Source organism: Erinaceus europaeus, chromosome 18, assembly GCF_950295315.1.
Source record: "Erinaceus europaeus chromosome 18, mEriEur2.1, whole genome shotgun sequence".
In the NCBI taxonomy this organism is placed as follows: Eukaryota; Metazoa; Chordata; class Mammalia; order Eulipotyphla; family Erinaceidae; genus Erinaceus; species Erinaceus europaeus.
The window spans coordinates 76,366,101-76,385,477 of NC_080179.1; the positions used below are offsets into that span (position 1 = coordinate 76,366,101).

The window sequence follows — 19,377 nt, forward strand, 5'->3', positions numbered from 1 at the left end:
TATTTATTTATTCCCTTTTGTTGCCCTTGTTGTTATTTTATTGTTTTCATTATTCATGTCGTCATTGTTGGATAGGACAGAGAGAAATGGAGAGAGGAAGGGAAGACAGAGGGGGAGAGAAAGACAGACACCTGCAGACCTGCTTCACCTGCAGGTGGGGAGCCAGGGGCTCAAACCAGGATCGTTCATTCGGTCCTTGCGTTTTTCGCCACCTGCACTTAACCTGCTGCACTACCACCTGACTCCCTATTTTATTTTTTTTAATGATACAGACTTGGCTCTAGCTTTAGGCGGTGATTGGGATTAAACGTGGGACCTTAGAGCCCTCCAACATGAACGTCTTTTGCATAGCCACCATGCTGTCTTCCCATACCGCCGTTTATCTTCTAGTATTATAAATTAGGGTGGTCCAGGAGGTGTGCAGTGGATGAAGCATTAGACTTTCAGGCATAAAGCCCTGAGTTTGATCTCTACTGTTGCATGTGTCTGAGTGATGATCTGGTATTCTGTCTCTCATTAATCAATAAATTTTATTAATAATTAATAAGGAATTTAAAATTATAGAGTGGGAAGCATAATGTTATGTAGAAATACTTTTATGCCGGAGTCACTGGGCTCTCAGCTTCACTCCTCAGCATATCTACAAGCTAGAAGTGAGCAATGCTGTTGGTTTAAAAAAAAAAAGTTGCAGGGTGTCAGTTGGTGGCACAGCGGGTTAAGCGCATGTGGCACAAAGCACAAGGACTGGCATCAGGATCCTGGTTCGAGCCCCCGGCTCCCCACCTGCAGGGGAGTCACTTCACAGGCGGTGAGGCAGGTCTGCAGGTGTCTGTCTTTCTCTCCCCCTCTCTGTCTTCCCCTCCTCTCTCCATTTCTCTTTGTCCTTTCCAACAACAAACATCAGCTGTTGGTATGCTTCTAAAAACCCCTTCTGTTTCATTAGTTTAATCCCCCCTGCTTAACACTATTCTATTTACATAACCACTTCATTCTATTTACATAACCGCTGTTAACAAGCACCACCCTCCCTCCAGGGCATTGGTGGTTCAGTGGTAGAATTCTTGCCTGCTCCGCCCCCTCTCCTTGTCACACCCTGATTTTCAGCAGTCACTTTTCTCTCCACCCTCTCTGCGTGGCGTCCTGTTCCCACCCTACTGGGCTAGTATATTTATAAGGACAAGATTGTTTGTAGTTTTTTAGTTTAGCTTAGCTCGGCTTAGATTGTGCTGCGTCCTGCATAAATAAAGAGATACTGCGTACAACCCAGCCATGAGTCCCGGGTCGTCTGTTACCTGCCGGTGAAGCCAGCCCGTCGAAAACAACAATCAACAATAACAATAATAACCACAAGGGCAACAAAATGGGGGAAAATGGCCTCCAGGAGCAGTGGACTCATAGTTCAAGCACTGAGCCCCAGCAATAACTCTGGAAGCAAAAAAAAAAAAAAAAGTTCTAAACTGATGTTTCATGTCTGATTTAATAATATGCTAAGATTCATCGTTCTTATCTTCAACATTGGGAGGTAAACCAGTCTTTGTGATTCCTGAGAAAAGACTGGAATATGTCTCTTTTCTGTTAAGATACAGACAATGTCAAGAGGCTCTCTAGGACCTAGAGGAGGAAGTGTTCCGGTGCCTTCCAGTGGGTGGGGTCCTTTGCTGTCCCGAGTGACTCTGACCAGTTCTCCCCCTTTCAGTTTACTCAGGGTACTACCACCTGGACCAGAAGTCCATGACAGGCATCACGGTAGGTGTGGGCATCGCCTTGGCCTGCATCCTCATCTGTGCACTCATCCTGATCTGCCGCAGTAAAGCGAGGTGAGTTCCCACTGCCCAAGGTGCTGGGGAGTCAGAGAGCGACTCGGTTAGCAGTTTTCTGTTTCTCTCTCTCTCTCTTTTTTTTTTTTTTTTACATTTATTTATTTATTTTTCCCTTTTGTTGCCCTTGTTGTTTTATTGTTGTAGTTGTAGAGAGAAATGGAGAGAGGAGGGGAAGACAGAGAGGGGGAGAGAAAGACAGACACCTGCAGACCTGCTTCACCGCCTGGGAAGCGACTCCCCTGCAGGTGGGGAGCTGGGGGCTCGAACCGGGATCCTGACGCGGGTCCTTGTGCTTTGTGCCACGTGCGCTTAACCCGCTGCGCCCTCCCTAGTTAACAGTTCTTGATGACCACTAGAAGCAAATTGAAATTGAGTGCCTCGTAGAAAAACTGATATCTCCTTTCAAAGGAAATGTTTTGATCAGGGAGACAGCACAGGAGTTTATGCCAGAAACTTTCATGCATGAAGCATAGGGACTTACTGGGAAGGATGGGGAGACGGCTTAATGTTGATTCAAAAAGACTTTCATGGGAGTCAGGCGGTGGCACAGTGGGTTAAGCGCATGTGGCTCAAGGCGCAAGGACCGGTGTAAGGATCTCGGTTCAAGCCCCCAGCTCCCCACCTGCAGGGGAGTCGCTTCATGGGCAGTGAAGCAGGTCTGCAGGTGTCTGTCTTTCTCTCCCCCTCTCTGTCTTCCCCTCCTCTCTCCATTCCTCTTTGTCCTATCCAACAATGACGACATCAACAATGGTAATAATAATAACCACAACAAGGCTACAACAAACGGGGGAAAAATGGCCTCCAGGAGCGGTAGATTCATGGTGCAGGCACCGAGCCCAGCAATAACCCTGGAGGGAAAAATAAATTTAAAAAATTTTAAAAAGACTTTCATGCTTGAAGCTCTGAGGTCCCAGATTCAATCCCCCAGCAAAGAATTTTTCATTAGTAGAAGAAGGAAGAAACACTGCTCTGGCATAGGTGATCTGGCATTTGAACTCATGACTTCATGCTCACAAGTCAGGTACTCTCAGCTGAGTTCTGCCACCTCCCAGACCACAGCTTTCTCAGAATTTTATTTTACTTCATTTCACTTATTTATTTTTATTTCTACCAGGGTTATCATTGGAGCTTGGGGCCTGTACGATGATTCCCCCATTCCCAGTGACCTTTTCTTTCCTTCTTATTTATTTATTTATTCATTCATTCATTCATTCATTTTTAAATATTTATTTATTCCCTTTTGTTGCCCTTGTTTTATTGTTGTAGTTATTATTATTGTTGTTATCGGTGTCGTCATTGTTGGATAGGACAGAAAGAAATGGAGAGAGGAGGGGAAGACAGATATGGGGAGAGAAAGACAGACACCTGCAGACCTGCTTCACCGCCTGGGAAGCAACTCCCCTGCAGGTGGGGAGCCGGGGGCTCGAACCGGGATCCTTGTGCCGTCCTTGCGTTTTGCACCACGTGCGCTTAACCCGCTGCGCTACCACCCGACTCCCTCTCCTTTCTCTTTAATAGGTGCCTGTAAAATTTTAACCCCCAATTTGGATTATTATTATTTTTTATATAAATATAAGAAGATATTGTGGCAAAAAGACATAAAGAAGCTTCCTCAAATCATGACCATTTGCTGCTTTGATTGAGTTAAAGATCTGTTGCTCAGCTTCTGTAGATATTCGAGGAATGAATATCTGAAACGTCTGTTTATGGGGCTGGGTGGTCGTGGTCCAGGCCAAGCGCACATAGCACTGCGCTCAAGCACCCGCACAGGGATCCCGGTTCTAGCCCCCGGCTTCCAGCCTGCAGGGTGGCCCTTTTGCAAGCAGCAGGTGTCTTTCTTTCCCTCCCCCTGTCTGTCTTCCCCACTTCTCAGTTTCTCTCTGCTCTATCGAACAACAACAACAAATGGAAAAAAGGTGGCTGCCAGGAGCAGTGGATTTGTGGTACAGGCACTGAGCCCCAGCGATAACCCTGGAGGCAAGAAAAAAAAAAACCCGCCATTTCCAAAGTGGTGATTTTTAGCCACACTTGGCATGTTTCCCTACATGATATCTGAAATGAGATCTCCTTTTCTTGCAATATTTCAGAAAGTCATCTGCTTCCAAGACAACACAGAATGGGACTCAGCCATCACCTTGTCCCAGCGCCTCCCTGGCCAGTGGGAATGAAGGAGGGAAAAACGTGGACGGGGATGCGGAAAATGAAGAACCCTTAATGTCTAACAGTTTCATTGATGCAAAGGTACCTGAGCTGAGGCTAACCACTGTGCATCCTTCTCTCTTTCCACCTTCCCTTTGGGTGGAAAGGTTACTCACCAAAAAAAGTTGCACGTCGGGAGCCGGGCGATAGCGCAGCGGGTTAAGCGCAGCTGGCGCAAAGCCCAAGGACCGGCGTCAGGATCCCGGTTCGAGCCCCCGGCTCCCCACCTGCAGGGGAGTCGCTTCCCAGGCGGTGCAGCAGGTCTGCAGGTGTCTGTCTTTCTCTCCCCCTCTCTGTCTTCCCCTCCTCTCTCCATGTCTCTCTGTCCTATCCCACAACAGTGAAATCAGTAATAACTACAACAATAAAACAACAAGGGCAACAAAAGGGAATAAATAAATAAATAAAGTTGCATATCTAGTGTATTAGATCCATAGTCCACTTGGTGGAACATAAGGTATTTCACTGTGATTCTTTTTTCCATAAAATCTTTGAGAAGAAAATAGGGATGATAAAGGAAGGGTAGAATTTGAGTAAAGGTATTGGAGACGGAGAATGTTGAAAAAGCAGGCCAAATTAAAGTAGCTGGACTTAGACGAGACAAAAGTATCTCAGATAAGATCGCTAAGGTCATTCATTGGTATTTACCGTAATCTGAATTGAACTGTTCTGTATTCACTAGATGGACAAACTCTATACGTCTATTTTACACTAACTGTGCTTTATTTTTTCCTTTTTGTTTGTTTATTTTTATTGCCACCAGGGTTATTGCTGGGACTTGGTGCCAGCACTATGAATCCACCACTCTCTGGTCGTTTTTTGTTTGTTTGTTTGTTTGTAGATAAGACAGAGAGAAATTGAGAGAGGACACCCGCAGACCTGCTTCCCACTCGTGAAGTGTCCCTTTCCTGCAGGTGGGGAGTGGGGGGCTTGAACCCGTGTCCTTGAGCTTTGTAATATGTGCACTTAAGCAGGTGCAACACCACCACCTTTTTTTTTTTTTTTTTACTGAATTGAGTACCAGATTATTTCAGGGATGAATGAAACTTTTTTTTTAATAGGAAGCATCTGAGTAAAAAAAATAAATAATATCACATATGTACTTTTTAATACTTTATTTTGTATTTATTTATGAGAGAGACAGGAGGAGAGAGAGAAAGAGAACCTGATACACGTGCTGCCGGGGATTGAACTCAGACCTCGTGCTTTAATCCAGTGCTTTTATCTGCCGTGCCACCTCCCAGACCTCATGTCAGCTGCATGAATGGGAACGGTACCTTGGTGTTTCTCCCCTTCCTCTCTCTCTCTCTCCCTAGCTGCCTATCTCTTTTCTCTCAGGAAGAACTAAATAATAATTTGGGTTAAGGAGGCCACTGTGCACTGAGAGAAACACTAGGGAGCACTACTCAGCTGTTCAGAATGAGGAAGCCATCTCCTTTGCATCATCTTGGATGGAACTTGAAGGCGTAGTCACGTTAAGTGAGATGAACCGAAAAGAGAAGGATACGCAGCAAATCATCTCATTTAGAAGCAGGACTAAATAAACAGGGACAAAGAGGGAGAAAGAACACAAAAATTGAAAGTTGGGTTGGGTGTGGTGCTCTGCCTCAAAGCAGAGGCCTGTGGGGAAAGAAGGGGAGGAGGGGCTGAAGAGACCCTTGGGGGTCCTGGTCCTGAGGATGGGAAAGAACTTAAGGTGGGCGAGAGTTTTCTGCAGAGAACTTCCACAGGGTGAGATGTTGTCCCATTTACCAGTGGCTACACTGAACCATGAACCCACCCAATACAAGTGACCGAGAGACAGAGAGACAGGGAGAAAGTCACCACAGTACTGAAGTGTCCCCCACACCCCAGAGGCAGGGCTTAAACCCAGATCGTGAGTGTGACAGTCTTTTTGGTCACTAATAAGTACCCTGATTTTTCTGCTTGTGCAGATGAATTAGTGATATGATACCTGTGACTATTTTTCTTTTGCTAGAGATTTGGTTTACTCCGTAAGGCCGACTGAAGTCTATACAATTCACATTTTCTTCCTCTTACTTTTCCTAGGGAGGAACCGACCTGATCATTAATAGCTATGGCCCCATAACCAAGAACAAATCCAAGAAAAAGTGGCTTTTTTTCCAAGATGCAAACAAGATGAAAGTGGAGCAGGTAACCCACCTGTGGCGGCCTGTGGTTGATGACGTGACCATTGAAAAAGAGGGAACCGGGAAGGAGTGCTTGATTTGAGTGGCCGTGGTCGCTGGGAGGTGGAGGGGGACCTTCCTGAGTTGGAACTGAACTGGAAGGGCATGGTGAGTGACGGCGGGAATGGTGCTGGATTAGTAGTCTGCACGGTGGCTTTCAAAGGAAGGGGAATGGTGTTGCGAGGGAGTGTGAGTGAGTGAGTGAGTGAGTGAGTGAGTGAGTGAGTGGGTGTGTGTGAGTGTGTGTGAGTGTGTGTGAGTGAGTGTGTGTATCAGTGTGTGTGTGAGTGTGTATGTGTATAAGTGAGTGTGTGTGTGAGTGTGTGAGTGTGAGTGTATCAGTGTGTGTAAGTGTGAGTGTGTTTGAGAGTGAGTGTGAGTTGTGTGAGTATGTGTGTGAGTGAGTGTGAACGAGTGTGAGTGTGTGTTTGTGTGAGCACACACACGTGGACATGGGCATTACAGAGCATCTGCCTCCTTGCTGGTGCTGGTGGTACCCAGGTGTCTTCCGCCCAGTGGAGGGGAACCACTGGCCCAGACAGGATGTGATGATAGATGGGAGGCCTTGGTTGTGCTCTGATGGTTTGCTGTCTTCAGAAGAGCTAGTCCTTGACTCGGACCTCTGCTGCTGCATCCTTCCTTGTGATGCTCATGGGTACGGAGACAAAGTTCTTTTTTTTTATATTTATTTATTATTCCCTTTTGTTGTCCTTGATGTTTTCTTGTTGTAGTTATTATTGTTGTTGCCATTGTTGTTGGATAGGACAGAGAGAAATGGAGAGAGGGGGAGAGAAAGACAGACACCTGCAGACCTGCTTCACCACCTGTGAAGCGACTCCCCTGCAGGTGGGGAGCCGGGGGCTTGAACCGGGCTCCTTACGCCGGTCCTTGTGCTTTGTGCCATGTGTGGTTAACCCACTGCGCTACCACCCAACTCCCTCGACAAAGGAATTTCTAACCCTGTTGTGCTGTGAGAGGTCAGCACGCACACACACACACACACACACACACTCAAACTCACACACACACTCTCACACACACTCTCACACACACTCTCATACACAATCACACACACACACACTCACACACACACACTCACGCACACACGCACTCACGCACACGCATGCACACACACACAAACACACACCCAGGAGCTTTCCTCCCGCTTCCTTCCACATTCCAGAGATGAGCTGAAGTTCTCACGGTGCCCCATTCTGAGTAGTGTGTGTGCGCTGAGAGTGCGTATGAGTGGACAGTCCTGTGATGGGAGTAGACTCAGTCGAGGTTTGAGTCCTGCCTTCTACCCTGAGCTACCAGGAAAGACTGACCACTGCAGACCCCAGACTGTAAGCAAGTTGACTGAGGGGGAGGGGACGGATGCAAAGGGTTGCCTCTACTCTAAGTGTTGGGGGACTTTAAAGATTGTTAGGCTTGTGTGACCAGAAATGTATCACAGCCGGGCCGTGAAATTGCCCCCTGGACAGTACACCGCCTTGTCATGTGCAGGGCCCAGGTTTGAGCCTCCCACATGAAAGCTTGGATGCTGTCGTTTCTTTCACTCTCTGCTGGAAGGTGGGGGGGGGGGGGGAGGGGAGCAGCCGTAGGAGCTTAGCTCTTGCCCGCATAATTAGCCTCTCCTAACCCGCAGCTTACAGTTCCCCAGAAGCGATGGTGCTGCAGAGGGAGGACATGACTCTAGACTCTGTAAGAGCAGGTCCCCTCTCTAAAGCTCTGTGTCATCAGTGACGGTGTCTCTTGTATTTCCACCCAGCCTCAGAGAAGATTCACTCAGGCTGTCTGCTTCTACCAGCCAGGCACGACTGTGCTCATAGGCGGTGAAGACTCCCCCGTCTCTCCCGCTCAGGCCCCCAGCTTCCCGGGGTCATTTGACGTCATCCCAGATACGGAGCATTCGGCAAACAGTGAAGGCAGCCGTGAGACGGGGGATTCTGGAAGGTTCTCCCACGAGTCCGGTGATGAGATCCACCTGTCCTCTGCTGTTAGCACCTCTCCCCTGCCTTCCAGTTCCTCCTCGGGCAGTGACTCTGCTGGGAACCCCATGGTGAATCGGGGGGATGGCCCCACGGTGGCAACAGAAGGTGAGCAGACATCGTGTCCCACTGTCCACCCAGCATCCACCACGCTCCACCAGGAAGGGAACAACTAGCCAGCCGTCTGTGGCCGCCTGGCTGTGCATCTGTTCGAAGGACAATGAGCAGGTAGCCAGAGCCTTCGGGGCCATCTTGTCGTCTTACTGGGCGTCTTGGCCAGTAAGACTTGTGTGTTCTCTGCTTTGTTTTGGTTTTTGGTTTTATTTGAAACTTCACGTATGTTGAATGTCTCATCGTCAATAATGTGAAGACAGAAGACAGTCGAGAGATTATGGCTGGATTATGAAGTGTGTCAGATGTGTCACTGGAACAGGGGGAGCCTTTCAGTGGCCCCCCTGCTGACTATCTACCTCAGTCTGCCAGGTGGCAGACTCCAAACATGACATCGTTACCTGGTGTGTTGTGACCGTTTTCTCAGCTACGTAACCAATGATACTTCCTAGGAGTGTTCTGTGTCCATAGTGTATGTGTGAGAAAAAGATGTGTGTGGTCAGAGGAGCTCCATAGGTAGAATGTTTCTCTAAAGCTCTGATTTTTTTTTTTTTAAAACTGTGACAGGGTGGAGACAGTATAATAATGGTCATGCAAAAATTCTTTCATGCCTGAGGCTCTGAGATCCCACATCCAATTTCCAGTACCACCATAAGCCTATATATCCATGTTTGTATATATACAAACCTATATAAGCCTATATATGCATGTTTGTATTTTACTGACATGTGCCTGAGGTAGTTCATGTCCCAACTCTGGCCACAAGGGCTGTTAGACCATTGAGAAGATCTCAATACATGACCAAAACCAAGTGTCTCTCAGATCGATCAGAAGATTCCATCAACTGTAAGAAATACTGTTGCTCTCGAGGTTTGGGGAAGTAGAGCTGAAGCGCTTTATCTGTCTCGCCCCACACCTCAGCCTTGCTGTAACGGTGCCTTCCCTACCTTCCCTTTGCCCATGGTAGCCAAAGGCTGCATGGCTTAGTTTGCTGAGCATTCTTACTACTTCCCGTCAGCGGGGAAATTTCAGGCATAAAACAGGTGTTTTGAAGAGAATGAATCTTTTTTTTTCCTTTTAATTTCCATTTGGCTCAAAGAAGTGAAGAACCTCCATCAATATTCATGAGGAAAAATTGCCACAGGAGACACGAAAAGAAACTCCAGGAAACTTGAGATCAGCCCTGTAACAGTGCCTTCCAATGTACATGATGGAATTCTTTGCCTTATACTTTTTGAATATTCGTGAAACTGTCCAGGACAGTCGGATAAAAAGTTGCCTTAAGAGTTTCTTGGACTTGATAGCAATAGCTAGTTGGTGTGTGGTGTCTTCTCCAAGCGTTTAGTTCACTTAAGGGGGATGAATATCCAGATCTCAGTCACCCTGCTGGGATCATCTTGGATTCTGAAGAGAGCATGGCACTCTTGACTGAGCCTCCTGTCTGTGCCATGAATGCATTGGGGGTGCTCACTCCAGCTGTGAGTTGGGCCTCTGGCTGGCTTGAGAACAGCCAACTTTTCTCAGCCACATGCCAAGGCCTCTCAGTTTCCAGCAAGCGGAGACAATAGAGAATAGGACACTTAGTGTAGACAAGGTAGGGGTCCCAAGTCGCATCAGAAGGTTTTATTTGTTTGTTTGTTTTTTCAAATTATCTGGAAGTTATGTAGAGCCTGACTTTAAAAGGAATCTTCATGGGTTTCCCCAGAGACATTTGGTCATATTAAATGGTGTTCTGAAATCGAAAGAATGTTACAGGATAATAGCCCCAACTCTGTTGTCTCCTAGCATGGTGTTTGCTGATGAAATAATACGATTTTTTTTTTTCAGTTAACAGTTTTGTGCTAACTTGGGTATGTTTATAAACACACTGGCATTCAGTGCCACCAACCACTTCCGAGTTCCTTGTTCTGTTACGTAAGTAAGGACTTTATAGAGAAAAAAAAAAAAAACAGAGCTTTAGGTAAATGATTCTGAGGCAAGGAAGAAATAAGTGTGCTGCTCCTGCCTATAGCTCCTGTCTTATACTACCTCCTTTTTAAAGTTATTCTAGTGTTATGATGATTTTTTTTTCCTGTACTCAGGGAACATTATTGTTACTTTTGAGCTGTCTCATGGAAGCATGAGCAGACTGACAGGGTATGGTGTTTGAGGGTTTATAAGTAGAAATATATGGGGCCAACTGCATCAGTATCTAGAAGTCAGCGAGTTCATGTTGTTTTTTAAACTTGTATTAAAGACAAACATCTAAAGCCAGGACATCCTCCATCATGGTGATGTAAGATGTGTCTAGGCCAATATTAATTCTAGTTGTTTCCAGACCCTAAAAAATGATCTGGAAACCTTGAAGAAAGTATTTCATTTGTTTGGGTTTCGATGAATAGGCCCGTAGTTATTGTAGATTTTTAGTCTATAACTATTTGCTAATTATTTCCAAGTGTTTTTTTTTCATCTTCTCATTTTCTTATGCAGATTTATTTTTCATAACAATCCTATTACCAAAGAATTTTAGTAGAAAGTGAACATTGCCTCTAATTTCCACCCAAATGGAGCAAAGTAGAGACATCTGTGTTACAGGTAATAAACTTTTTTACAATTAGTTACTAACCCAGAACAGGGTTTCTATTAATTGGATAGTTAAATAGGCTAGTTATTTTAACTACCTGATTGTTATCAGAGTTCCAAGAAGTTTCAAACCTAACTTTTTTATTCCCCCAGCAAGTATGTCTTCAACTATACAGTATTAAAATATTTTAAATTGTTGAAAGTACTTGTTAGTCAAGGGGGGAAAGGAATTCTTACCCACCCCCAAATTGGATATTTAGCCTACAGTAACTTAAAAAAAAAAAAAAAAAAACAGGCCAGACTCCTTTGAAGTTTGAAGTAGGAAGCTGTGGCTAGAATGTGGAAGTTCCCACTCTTCTCTGATAGCAGTGTTACTGCATGCCTTTCCCTGGTTCATTCCTAGGCAAGTGTTAATTGTTTTCCTTTCCAAGGACTTCTATTTAGGCTATAAATTTTGATCCATGCGTGTGATTTTTATGCCAAATGTTACCAGATAACTGCTTATCATATTTTCATACCAAAGACCATGAAAATATATAGACTAGCCTGTAAAAATAGGCAGTTTTGAAAGAAATCTATTTAGAGGCAGATAGGGAATCTAGTTTCGTAGTAAAAGGTATCAGAGGGCTGTTTACATAATTAAGAGCGATACAGATATTGGTATGTATCAGTGTTTTTTATTCATGTTCGTTTTTGTCAGCAAGATTTAATTTTTTTAAAACCAAAGATATTTAAGGTTATATATGGGTAAGCTGAGCGGTGCTTTATGCTGGTGTTGCTTCTTTTTGGTCAGTCCAACACGTTTCCCCAGGACCCAGCCCATGTGTAAAGAGCAAACCCAGGGGCTTTCTGCTCAGTCTGCTGATTCAGCCTCTGGATGTTCTTACCCCAAGATGGGACACTTCCCTTGAACACGATCAGGCCACAGACATTCTGTCCAGCTTTTCCATGAGAGCATGGGAGCAAGCCCTGCATTAACCGTGTGGCCATCCTCCTGCCTCGAAAGCATGACTGGTGAACTTAGAAGGCTGGAGACTGACCTTTCACACACTCGAGAGATGTGCTCCTCTCTATCATAGGCAAGCAAATAATCACAGCTGAGCAGGTCAAGCTTTGATAGATGTGCTCTTGAAGGTTGCCATATGTGTAAAAATTTCCCCGGATTCAAGAGAGCCCGGCATATCAAACTTAAATGGCATCTTAGGAGAAACAACAACAAAACTTTTTTTAAAAAAATGCTGGAGTTTTATCTTTTGATTATACTCACTTGGGGATATAGCTTTATCTACTAAGTAGTCTTAGAGGCTCAGCTTTGGGTGCACCAAGGGAATTAGACCCCAGGTGAAATGATGCCTTTGATTTGCCTTGGCATTCACTAAGAGCCATGTCAACTACGAGAGGAGTAGCAGTGATTTTTATCAGTCTGGGCTTTCTTAAAGATTCCTGCCAGAAACCAGCTCCTGGGCCATAGCTCAAGGTCATTGTCTGTGTCCATAAAAGAACCTGGGCAAAAACAGTCAGAAAGGTGGACTCGAAAGTATCTTGTTTCTTTCAAATGCAAAATACCCAGGCGTCATCCCAGCTTCTGCAGCTGCAGTGACTCACAGATATGTGCAGAGTTCATTGCATGTAAATTCTGAATATCAAGTGTCAAAAACAGGTCCCAGCTGTGTGGAAAGGGTCAGGATCATCCAAAGAGGGAACGTAGATGGTGTACGCTGTGCTCCCGACAGTTCACTGCGTGTGTGTCTGATAAAAATCACCTCACCCCAATAGTCAGATCGATTTCTGTAACTACAGGCACAGGGATGGTGCTGGGGCTCGCCGCACATGACCGTTTGCGGAGAAGTGACATTTCTTGCCATGTAGGAAAATGTCTGCATAGAATTCTATGTTAAGTTGCTTTGTGCTCAGGACTTAAGGGCACAGGATAATGCAATGTATGTGTTTGCAGGCTTTGTTCTTTATAACTAAGCCTTTGAAGGTGTTGGAAGATCCACAGGACAGTCTTGCGTTTTCAGCAGTCAGATACTGTCTGGTTTTTCTCATGACTACTACAACTAGTCAGTACAAACCTAGGGGCCGAGAACAACACAGAGGTGTTACCTTACTGTTAGTTCCATAGAAGTCTGCCACTGGTCTCACTGGGGTAGAGTCAAGGTTCACAGAGCTGAGTCTCTCCCGGAGACCCTGGAGAAGAAGGATTCTGTTCTTATCTTTTCCACCTCATTGTGGAACTTTGGAGCCCTCTCCCCATCTTTAAATCCAGCTGCATACAAGCCAGGCAGTGGCTCACCTAATAGAGCACACACATGTTACCACGTCCATGGACTCTGGTTCAAGCTCCTAGCTCCTGCCTGCAGGGGGGAAGCTTCATGAGAGGTGGAGCAGTGCCACAGTCATCTCAACTTCTTTCTGTCTCTGTCACTATCTCTCTCTGTCTCTTGCCCTCTACCCCTGCCCATCTAACCCACCCCCCCCAAAAAAAAAATAAGGGAAGAAAAATTAAAAATGTATAGCTAACAGAAATGGTAGAGTGGTAACCGGGGCAGAGGGGGGCGAGGCTATTTTTTTTTTCCCTGCAGGGTTATCACTCAGGCTCAGTACTGGCACTACGAATCCACGGCTCCTGGTGGTGATTTTTCATTTTTATTGGACAGGACAGACAGGAATTGAGAGAAGAGGGGGAGAGAGTCAGAGAGACACCTGCAGACCTGCTTCACCACTTGTGAAGCAACACCACCCCCCAGCTGGTGGCGAGCCGGGGGGCCTTGCACCTGGATCCCTGCGTGGGTGCTTGCGCTACATGCGCTTAACCTGGTACGTTATCTCCCCCGCCCCCATCTAAAAACTCTTAACCTCAGCTATTGAATCCCAGACTTGGCAGTGTAGTCACGAAGACTCAGGGATTTGGACATGGGTTTGATAGGCGAGTGCTATTTTGCCTGCCTGCCACAGACACTGTAGTTCTGTAGAACTCTTAGCCACCAAGCCCAGCTGTCCCCTTGGGGAGTCTCCCTTGCCTCCCGTCACATGCATATATGCATCAAGCCTTCGGAATCCCTTTCCAAAAGAATTTAGCTTTCAGCAAAGTAACATCTCGGTTCAGCAGCGAGTTTCCTGCACATTTGCCTCTACTTTACACGACTCACCTGAGATCTTTGAACAATGATTTGAACTAAATCTTTTTCTCTTAAGTTATTCTTTCTAGGATTCTTAGTAGGATTGGGGGAAAGATATTACAAGCAACAGATTCCACCAGGTGTGCCACTGTCTGACCCCACAGTGACAGCCCTTTTTTTTATTTCTTTTTTAAAATTTATTTATTTTCCCTTTTTTTGCCCTTGTTGTTTTATTGTTGTAGTTATTATTGTTATTGATGTCATCATTGTTGGCTAGGACAGAGAGAAATGGAGAGAGGAGGAGAAGACAGAGAGGGGGAGAGAAAGACAGACACCTGCAGACCTGCTTCACCACCTGTGAAGCGACTCCCCTGCAGGTGGGGAGCTGGGGGCTCAAACCAGGATCCTTATGCCGGTCCTTGCACGTTGCGCCACTTGCGCTTAGCCCGCTGCGCCACCGCCCAACTCCCTTTTTTCAATTTCTTTGCCAGAGCACTGTTCAGCTCTGGCTTATGGTGGTGGGGGGATTGAAGTTGGGACCTTGGAGCCTCAGGCCTGAGAGTCTGTTTGCATAACCATTATGCCATCTCCCCTCCGCAAGCAACAGATTCCAAGGAGACTGAAGCATGCTCAGTGGGGCTGGGTGGTAGTGCAGAGTAAAGACTGACGTAAGGACCTGGGTTCGAGCCCCCCGGCTCCCCACCTGCAGCGGGGGTGGGTCACTTCCCAGGCGGTGAAGCAGGTCTGCAGGTGTCTGTCTTTCTCTCCCCCTCTGTCTTCCCCTCCTCTCTCCATTTCTCTCTGTCCTAGCCAACAACAGCAGCAGCAGCAACAATAACAACATGAAGGGCTAGAAAAGGGCAGAGTCGCCTCCAGGAGCAGTGGGTTCGCAGTTTCCGAGTGCAGGCACCAAGCCCAGCGATTTAAAAAAAAAAGCACCCTCAGGTTCATTCTCCACGTTCTTTTAAAGGTGTGTTTGTGGAGGCTGGACAGTAGCACACCGGACTGAGTGCAGACATCACCGTGCACAGGGACCTGGCTTCAAGCCACCAGCCCCCCTTTGTAGGCAGAAAGCTTCAGGAGAAGTGAAGCAATGCTGCAGGCATCTCTCCCTCACTGTCTCCCTTTCCCTCTCAATTTCTCCCTGTCCTCTCAGATAAAAGGGAGGGGAGAAAAGCCCATATGGGACAGGCAGCCTTTCTGCTTCCCCCACCTTGCAGTTTCCTTGGCTGTGCTGGGCATTCGGTTTCAAGACTGGTAATTGCTGGATTTTTCCACCAGCCTCAGCAGGAGCCTCCACTTCACCTCATCAGCACGTGCATCTCCTAGAAAGGCTTTACTGGAAAGAATCTTACTGTCGTTTCTAGAGAGAAAAGACATATTTGCCCAAACTTTTTTTTTTTTTGCACCATCCGAGATTCTGAACACCTCTGTACACTTATGCATAGGTTACAGACTCAGTCCTAATTCACAAACCTTGCCTTGAATAATGTAATGTTCTAGAAATGCATTTTTTTCTACGGAACTGTCTTTTAAAAAGTAAATAATATTAATAAATGTCTTTGCCTTAAGACTCTTCTTCCTGTAACCACCTTCTAAGTATCTGTTTAGTTTGCAAATGAAGATGATCATGGAGGACTAGTAACTTGAGCCTCCAAGAGAAATTCACAAAGCCTGAACACAGACATCGCCTTAGCCTGCTGGTAGAGGGCACGCCCTCAGTAAGTTCGACTCTTTGTTGGTGTTGCTGAATAAAATTTTGTATCTGTGTATGCGCAATTTTCTTTTAAGATGTGAATGAAGTGAGTGTGGGAGCCAGGTGGGTGTTCCGGGCCCTTCCACCTCGTGTGCTGTTTTCTATTTTAAAGGCAGCATTTGCTGACTTGCCAGTGGGCTCTAGAGCTGAGCTTTTTAATTTGATACTTTACTCAGGGGATCAGCCCTGTGAGCTCCACTGCCAGTGAAGAATGCAAATGTGGGCCTTGATTTTGAATGTATCTTTTTTTAAAGTGTCTCCTTTAAACATTTTGTTTAATAATGTGGGTTTGTTTCCTTTTCCTAGCATCATAGTAAAGGTTGCCTTGTATTTTACCCCTTGCCAGGGTAGTTTGATCTACTATCCTAAAGGTCATGCCAAAAATGAATAAAAGTTTAAATGCCAAAATGTTTATAAAACTGCTGTTTTAAATACTGATTGATTGCACAGTTTTAATAAAAGTTTTTCTTAGTTAAAAATTAAAAAGGACTCATGTTTTCCTTTTCTCTGATTTTTCTTTTGCGGAATGGTAATTGTAAAATTTCAATTTCCAGAATGATGGTATTCTTTTTTTTTAATTCTTATTATTAAACTGCAAATAGTGATAAGACTAAGGATAGGAGGGATACAATTCAACAAAATTCCCCCCACCAGAACTCCGTATCCCATCCCCTCCCCTCCCCTGATAGCTTTCCTATTCTTTATCCCTCTGGGAGCATGGACCCAGGGTCACTGTGGGATGCAGAAGGTGGGAGGTCTGGCTTCTGTAACTGCTTCCCCGCTGAACATGGGCGTTGACAGGAGGATCCATACTCCCAGCCTGTCTCTCTCTTTCCCTAGTGGGGCAGGGCTCTGGGGAAGCGGAGCTCCAGGACACATGGGTGGGGTCGTCTGTCCAGGGAAGTCAGGTTGGCATCATGGTAGCATCTGGAATCTGGTGGCTGAAAAAGAGTTCACATATAGAACAAAACTAATTGTTGAACCTAAAGGCAAGAATATATTGATGAAGATTTGAGGTCTCCGTTTTGGAAAACGTTAGTAGGTCTATTTTAAGTATATTCCAAGGGGCCCATGAATTTGTTGGTTTTTGCCTGAGCCTGACAGCTGATGTGCAGGTGGACCCAGGTTATTGATTGGGGAGATGGTGTCAGAATTGGGAAAAGGGCTAGAGAGGTGGCTCAGGGAAGAGAGTAGCTCCCAAATATGGGGAAAGTGTGTAAGTATCGTTGACTGTGAACCCCATCGATTTGATCTGGGGCCCGTAGCCTGTTGATCCTGTATGATGGCTTTCAAAACATGTGCTTATCAACAGTGGGTGTGAAGCCAGAACTCTATTCAGCACCTCATACCTGAAGACTGCAGCATTTCATCCACTGCGCTACTTCTGGGCCTCCTGCGAGTTCCACAGCGTCAGGGAAGTCCCGTGGGTGCTGGCCCAGTCCTGCGCTGTGTCCACCTCCGTCTGTCCATTCTCCCTCCCTTTCTCTCTCCCTCCCCCGTCTCTCTCCTCCCCTACCCCCCACCCTCTGTCTCTCCCTGATACTTCAAAAAACCAACCCCAGGAGCTATGGAATCACGTGTGAAACCCTTACATGGATTTAAAAAAAAGAAAATGTGAAAGTCAAAGAGTGATAAAAAGATTCTTTTTCCCTTTCTACTTGGTTTTTATTTGACAAGACGAATTGAGAGGTAAGGGGAGATAGGGAGATGGAGAGAGAAAGCGTCCTACCTGCAGGTGGGGAGCGGGGGCTTGAACCTGGATCCTTGTGCATCGTGCTATGTATTCCACCACCTGGCCCCCGTTCTCACAGTCTTAGAGACTGTTTACTTCTTTTTTATTCAAGTTCCTGTGCCTCCGTTCTCTAAATTCTGCAAATGAGTGAAATCATCTTGTAGCTATTTTTTCACCTTTTTATTGTGCTATCTTGCAATTTTTTTTAAGCTTCAGAATTTTTAAAAAATTCAGAGGGGCTGGGTGGTGACACCTGGTTGAATGGTTGGAGGGGTAGATAAAGGAGTGAGAGAGAGAGAGAGACCTGTAGTGCCCCTTTCCCTCAATTTTTCTCTGTCTCTATCCAACAAATAAATGAAAATCTGCAAAAAAAAAAAAAATATCTATATATATATTAGGGAGTGCTCTGGTATAACTAGAGTGGATACATACAGCCATAAAGAAACTGGGGGTCGGGCGGCGGCGCAGCGGGTTAAGCGCACGTGGCGCAGGGACCGGCGTAAGGATCCCGGTTCGAGCCCCCGGCTCCCCACCTGCAGGGGAGTCGCTTCCCAGGCGGTGAAGCAGGTCTGCAGGTGTCTGTCTTTTTCTGTCTGTCTTCCCCTCCTCTCTCCATTTCTCTCTGTTCTATCCAACAACGAACAACATCAACAAATAATAATAACCACAACAAGGGCAACAAAAGGGGGGAAAAATGGCCTCCAGGAGCAGTGGATTCCTGGTGCAGGCACCGAGCCCGGCAATCACCCTGGAGGCAAAACAAAAAAAGAAGAGAAACTAGGGGAATGCGCGCGCAACACAGATAAGCCTTGAATACATCACGCGAAGTGAAAAAGCCATTCACAAGGTACCACGTGCTGTCCAGGCCACTGAAGTGGCGTCCAGAGTAGGCCGCTCTGAGAGACAGAAAGTAAGCATAAACAACAACAAGGGAACAGAAGGGAAAAGATGGCCCCCCGGTTCAGTGGATTCGTAGTGTGGGCACCGAGCCCCAGCGGTAACCCTGGAGGGAAAAGAAAAGAAGGAAAGGAGAGAGGGAGGGAGGGAGGAAAGGAAAGGAAACGAAACGAGAGAAAAGAGAAAAGAGAAAAGAGAAAAAAAGAAAGTTGGTAAGTAGTCCTCAGGGCCAGGGTGGTGGGAGCAGGCATGGGACTCACAGACGGCTAAGAGTACTGGGCTTCTTGATTGTGGCCACAGAAATGTTCTGGATTCAGCTTGGAGTGACGATGGCTTAATAAAAATATCCTAACACCAAATTGTACACATTAAAATGATGCATGTCAAGATACATAAACTGGTGGCCAGGAGGCAGCGCAGCGGGTTAAGCGCAGGTGGCGCAAAGCGCAGGGACCGGCGTAAGGATCCCGGTTCGAGCCCCCGGCTCCCCACCTGCAGGGGAGTCGCTTCCCAGGCGGTGAAGCAGGTCTGCAGGTGTCTGTCTTTCTCTCCCCCTCTCTGTCTTCCCCTCCTCTCTCCATTTCTCTCTGTCCTATCCAACAACAGCAACAGCAGCAATCGCAACAATAAATTTAACAACAAAAAGGGCAAAAAAATGGGAAAAATGGCCTCCAGGAGCAGTGGATTCATAGCGCAGGCACCAAGCCCCAGTGATAACCCTGGAGGCAAAAAAAAATATATATATATATGTTGTTAAAATTTTTCGGACGGCTCTTGTCGTGCGGGTTGGCTTCACGGGCGGGTAACAGAGACGCGGAGACAACGGCTGGGCAGGGAAGCTGTATTTCTTTATTCAGGAACAACGATTCATAAACTAAGACAAACTAATCACCAAACAGAACTCGGCTGTCTCTTTGCGGCGGCGCAAGCACTCCCTCCTACTCTAGAACTCAGGAACCCTCTGAACTCTCGAACTCAGGAACTCAGGAACTCTCGAA

At 46.2% G+C, this 19,377-nt stretch overlaps 1 protein-coding gene across 2 annotated transcripts in view; it reads left to right on the plus strand.

Moving 5' to 3' along the window:
- PRTG (protogenin) overlaps positions 1-8,603 on the plus strand; it is a 132,171-nt gene extending 123,568 nt beyond the window's left edge. For both annotated transcript variants that reach the window (XM_060178201.1, XM_060178202.1), the window contains 4 exons: positions 1,697-1,817; positions 3,908-4,061; positions 6,069-6,173; positions 7,980-8,603. In XM_060178201.1, coding sequence (XP_060034184.1) covers positions 1,697-1,817; positions 3,908-4,061; positions 6,069-6,173; positions 7,980-8,375 — 776 coding nt within the window. In that variant the 3' untranslated portion in view covers positions 8,376-8,603. The remainder of the gene's footprint in view (positions 1-1,696; positions 1,818-3,907; positions 4,062-6,068; positions 6,174-7,979) is intronic.
- Positions 8,604-19,377: the final 10,774 nt, after the last annotated feature.